A 5,586-nucleotide genomic window follows, 5' to 3' on the forward strand; every position below is an offset into this window, starting at 1 on the left:
GAAGAGCGGGAAGGGAGAGGGTGTAGTGGCCGACTGGGACCTTCGGCCCTTGTAAGTCGGGAGTAGCTAGGTGGTGGTCCAATATTGTCCACGACTCGATCCATGTAGTGTATGTAGCTAGGTTGCAGGGGCTGGTAGGGTGTCACTTCTGTTTTTTTTTTTAGATTAACGTGGGTGTCCGGATCAGTTTGCGCGCACCACGACTAATCCCACGGACCCTGAAGTTAACGACCATGTAAGCCTCCAATGACCATCATATGAGCAACCAAGGACTTGAACCTGAAACTACAGCAAACCCCTTGATCTCAAATCTTTACCACTTAACCACCACCTAAATGGTTTCACTTCTGTTTTTTTGCCTGTACAGGAAGCAGTATTTGCCGATTCTTTCCCTTTCATGGTCTACCCACCAATAATGAATTCAGGCACCAATATATTCGTTTCATTTATAATGTTTGGTTGCGTGTGGCTCTCCACTCCGCTACCCCATGCCTTGAAGAGAGGTTAATTTAGTGCCAACGCCAATGTATCCATCCATTGCATTTATTCACAGAGAGGTCTAGTGCCAACGCCAATGGATTAATGATTTGTTGGGATGTTTAATATTTATCCACATATGTTATTTGATTTTTAAGAGTTTTAATTTATAATAAATCCTTTTATCCTTCACCACAGGACAAGATATACACTCGTGTAGTGACATTAGTGATATAATTAATTAATTGTCAATCCAGGATTGGCAGGTTGAGCAAGCTCTGTTATACTGTTCTTTTTTATTTAAAAACACACACACAGAGGCACAGACGTAATATAAACATGTGTCATGCTTTTCACAATGATTACAGCTTAGTATCTGACAAGCAGTAGCAGGTCCTTTCTCTTTCAGGGGAAGACTATCAGCAGGAGTCCAACCATTATCAAGAATATGTGGCACTAGTGCTTCATCAAGACAGCGGTTTTCTCATATTTTTTGTTTTTCACTTTCCTTATTAATGTTAATTAAAAAGAATGGAGAATAATATTATGATGCATGAGGATGAAAAGGAAAAGGGAAAGAATGTCTCTTTCTTTTTTCTTCTTTCTTCTTTCTTTGCCCTTAAAGAGTGGTCAAGGTAGAGAAGGCTAGGGATGGTAGAGAGAGGGGGGGAGTAAGAAAAAAGGTGGGACATGGAGATAGCATTACTTTAATGCAAAGTGGTAGAGAGAGGTAGGGTTATATAAAAATGTTGGAGGTGGCCTTTGCCTAGTTAAGAGGGGGAGAAAGAAGAGCGAAAGCAACACAAGGTCCTGAAGAAACTGCAGGATCTGGCAGTGTTTTGTATGCCCCTTTTCAGCTTATGTGTGCCACTAGGACTCTTGGACTCAGCTTCATTCATTCATTCATCCATCAAATCGAATTCTCCTGATCTCTACCATTGCACTCCGGCATAGCATAGCATCGCATAGAGGATTAGAAGCAACAAGAGAAGAAAGAAGAGATATGGGGGTAGGAGCAGCGTCCTCCAAGCTGAAAAGGGCAGCTAAGAAAATGGTGGTGGCTGCATGCGCCTCCTTCTCTTCCAGAAAGCCACCTGCTCTTGCTGATCCTTCTGCTTCCCTTTATACCAACTCTATCAATGTAAGTTACTCGCTTCTCCTGCTTCTCGTTTCCTCAATTTCTCTTCTTAATTAATCCATAAAACATCAATGCAGTCCCTCTCTCCACAAAACTCCAAAATTGTGTTCCCCTTAATTTTCCTTCCTTTTCTTTTGTTTTTTTGGGATGCAATTTTATGAAATCAACATATACATTGATTTATGATGATATCAGTCATTTTTAATCTCTCCTTAGAAATCCATTTTTGTGTAATTTGCATAAAATTAATTAACGGACGAGGATAGCGATTAATTAAGATGGTTGCTCATATTTGCGAGTGAGATTTACAGATCTCGGATTCTAGCCTAGCAACGTTTCCAACAAGGACAGAGAATAGCTTCTCAGGGGAAGGGGAAGGGGAAGATGATGATGATGATGAAGAAGAAGAATCCAACACCATCATGAGCAATAAAAATAACAACAACGTGGCTTCTAAGGTAGGCAAGACATGTTTTTGTCTTCTCTTCGCCTTAGAGGACTTGAATTGATGTCTTAATCTACCTGGCTATGTCCATTTGTTACATTAACTTTTGGAATCCAAAGTTCGACTGCTCTCATGCCTCATCTCATCTTATGTTTATCTGTGTTCTGCTTCATTTCACAGTTGCCCGCAACATATGAGTAGCAATTCTATAGGACATGGAGAGAGGACTGGACCACCTTTTTCATTATTTGTTTTTTTAAATATCTCTCTGTTCATTAGTAAAATTGCAGTGTGATTTTCGAGGGAACTTTTTTCTTTATTTATTTGTTGATTCAATTTGAAGTTTTGAAAACTACCTGAATCATTCATTTCCTACAAAAGCATGTGATTCTGAATGCTTGCACTTTTCATGAGCCCTGATCCACCCACTGTTAGTATCTGTTTGTTAGCGTGATGATTGAACTGTGTTTTTCCCAGTTTTAAAAGTTTTTGATTGATCAAAAGGCATTCCAGTAAAAATCCTCTTTTGAAATGCTATTTTTATTCTTTTTAAAATCTACCTTTTCAACTCACAACCACAACACCAACCTTAATCAAGTCCCATTTACCACCACATGATTTGTAACCAGTCTTGTCTTCGTTCAATTCCTTGCACTGTTTATATCTGCTGGTGATCCATCATGTCAATTATATTAATTTCCCTCTCACTTTACCTCCCACGATATTGTTCATTTCCAGTAACCACAATTAATCACCCCTCTCAAAAAGGGAACAAAAAGAAAACCCACAATCATAACATTTGGCCAACTCTCTCCAAGTCAAATTTTACATTTCAGGTTATAAAAATCATCATATATAGTTCTATCAAAGGACAGTATTGATACAATGGTAACCTCCTGACCGAATAATTTCCTGGATAATTCGCTCTTCTTTTACTCTTGATACACCGCAATAACAGCACATTGTTGATCCATTATCAACAATTGAATGCAGACCACAATTCTTAATTCAAATTTTTTTGGGATTTTCTTTTTCTTTTTCTTGTATTTTTTATTTTTAGGAATATGTTTTGCATGTTCTTATATATTTTATCTCGAGATTATGATCAAATGCTATTTTTATGAAGTGTCTCTTACTTCAAATTCCGGCCAGGCATGCTCATGGATTTGTATAACTAACCTAGTTTGTGGTTCCTGTGATGTGGCAGAACTTGTGCGCAATATGTCTTGATCCCCTGAGTTACAGCACAAGCAACAGCCCAGGGAAGGCCATATTCACAGCCCAGTGCTGTCATGCATTCCACTTTGCCTGCATCTCATCCAATGTTCGCCATGGTAGTGTCACCTGCCCCATCTGCCGTGCTCGTTGGACGCAGCTTCCCCGCAACCTCAATATGCCTTGTTCCCTCTCCTGCAACCAAACTGACCCCATTCTCCAAATCCTTGATGATTCCATTGCCAACTTCCGGGTCCATAGACATTCTTTCCTACGCTCTGCCCGTTATGATGATGATGACCCCATTGAACCTGATCAGACTCCCAATTATCCCCGTCTAGACTTCTCTCTAGTGCCAATCCCATTGACAATCTTTCACCATCCTCGCACACAACATTATCAGCACCACCACAATTTAACAGCAGGTTCCTCATTGTTTTCACACCCACCCACTTCTTATGCATGCACCTCCTCATCGAATAGGATATCTACTGCTGCCTATCTCTCAGTAAAGTTGGCAAATCAACGACCAACAGATTTAATTCTGGTTGCAAGCCCCAATGGGCCACATCTTAGGCTTCTCAAGCAATCGATGGCATTGGTGGTTTTTTCTCTCCGACCCATTGATCGTTTGGCTATTGTAACTTACTCTTCAGCTGCAGCCCGTGTGTTCCCTTTAAGACGCATGACGTTCTACGGTAAGCGAACAGCCTTACAAGTCATTGACCGCCTTTATTTTATGGGACAAGCAGACCCAATTGAAGGTCTCAAAAAAGGGATAAAAATACTAGAGGATCGTGCACACAAGAATCCGCAGTCTACTATCTTGCATCTCTCTGATAGTCCAACAAGATCATATCATACTATCAATATGCAAGTTCCCATTCCCATCCACCGGTTTCATGTGGGATTTGGCTTTGGCACTTCAAATGGATTTGTCATGCATGAATTTGAAGAGTTCTTGGCAAGAATGCTAGGAGGTGTGATTAGAGATGTCCAGTTGAGAATAGGGGATGAAGCCAGGATTACGAGGCTCGGAGAGCTACGGGGAGGTGAAGAAAGAAGAATTGTGTTGGAATTGGGCGAGTCAAATTATGTTTGTGTAGGATATAGCTGCATTGATGGCGGAGTTGGTGAATGCAACAGAACAGGGGAAACTGTGGTGACTCTAGGGGAAAAATGGGAAGCAAACGAGGATGGCAGAGAAGCTGTAGCAGGGAGGGACTCCAGCAGTATATTTGGTGGCAGGAGTAGCAGTGTTGAAAGTTGGGATTACCATGACCCTTACATGGCTCGAAGATGGGCTAAACATTTGCATGGCTATAGGATTTGAGTCAAGCAATACCTGTAGTTTATATCGACGGGGGATTTCAGTGAATTTCTGTGAGCCTCCTGATATTTTGACCGAGTAGCCAACTAGCCGTGCTTGGATAGTGGTTTACAGAATTTAAGAAAAAAGTAGTTAAATTTTGAAGGAAAAAAAATCATACTGGGTGCTTTGATTCATTTATATCTCCATTGCAATTTTCTACTACTTGAGCTTCTCATCCATAAATGAATGTGTCCTCCCCTCAACAAGGCTTGGAACTTGAAATTAAAGAGTAACGCAACCAAGAGGAAGAACAAGCAGGCAGCAGAGTAGGATGATCAGATTATGCTTAAACACATTTAAGAGAGATGGATCAGATGAATAAGAAAAGTGTTTAGCATTAAGAAACCACAAATTAATTGCCATTACAATTGCAAGTATATATCAATTAATTCATGCCTATTAGCAAATAATGTATTTTGTCTGCAATTACAGCTATCGAAGTCAAATGACTTCTGAAGACTTGAGCCACGGTTTGCTCAATGATGAAGCAACCAGCAAGCATTAGCATTGATCATGTATTTATTTTAGAAATTTGTCCAATTGGCAGCTAATTGTTGTTCACACAAAGGCAAATTCTTTGGGGGTGGGGTGGTGGAGTCCATCTAATTAAACAAATAGAAGAAACAGCAGCAGCAGATATATAGACGGTTAGAAATGGAAATTAAGCATCTTTCTCCTCAACCATAACCTTAACTCATCATCCCCTCTGCCACCCTCCCTCCTGCATTGTCAACTTTGTAGATTGTAATTTTTTTTTCTTTCTTCAAGTCCAGCGAAGTAAAAGTAAAACAGCTGGCTGTAAGTTTTTCTAAACACAAATCATTAATTAATCCAGCCAGTCTGAGCTTTGGTACACTGTTTCCTTAACTTTAAAATTTTATATTTGGAATAATAATAATAATAATAAAGCCCACTTTATCACTATTTGTAATAATCCTC

At 39.9% G+C, this 5,586-nt stretch overlaps 1 protein-coding gene across 1 annotated transcript; it reads left to right on the forward strand.

Moving 5' to 3' along the window:
• Positions 1–816: 816 nt before the first annotated feature.
• Positions 817–5,073, forward strand: LOC105111957 (uncharacterized). Its single transcript, XM_011007481.1, has 3 exons — positions 817–1,618; positions 1,927–2,073; positions 3,268–5,073. Exons 1-3 carry the CDS (start codon positions 1,481–1,483, stop codon positions 4,606–4,608), a joined length of 1,626 nt encoding a protein of 541 aa, XP_011005783.1. The 5' UTR covers positions 817–1,480; the 3' UTR covers positions 4,609–5,073.
• Positions 5,074–5,586: the final 513 nt, after the last annotated feature.

The sequence above is a fragment of the Populus euphratica genome, unplaced genomic scaffold (genome assembly GCF_000495115.2).
Source record: "Populus euphratica unplaced genomic scaffold, PopEup_1.0 scaffold315.1, whole genome shotgun sequence".
In the NCBI taxonomy this organism is placed as follows: domain Eukaryota; kingdom Viridiplantae; phylum Streptophyta; class Magnoliopsida; order Malpighiales; family Salicaceae; genus Populus; species Populus euphratica.

What these genes read in the sequence shown, in the direction of transcription:
- LOC105111957 (XM_011007481.1), top strand. Translation starts at nt 1,481, where the DNA reads ATGGGGGTAGGAGCAGCGTCCTCCAAGCTGAAAAGGGCAGCTAAGAAA. An exon ending in TTTATACCAACTCTATCAAT is followed by an intron (nt 1,619 to 1,926) that starts GTAAGTTACTCG and finishes TGAGATTTACAG; the next exon opens with ATCTCGGATTCTAGCCTAGC. An exon ending in ACAACAACGTGGCTTCTAAG is followed by an intron (nt 2,074 to 3,267) that starts GTAGGCAAGACA and finishes GTGATGTGGCAG; the next exon opens with AACTTGTGCGCAATATGTCT.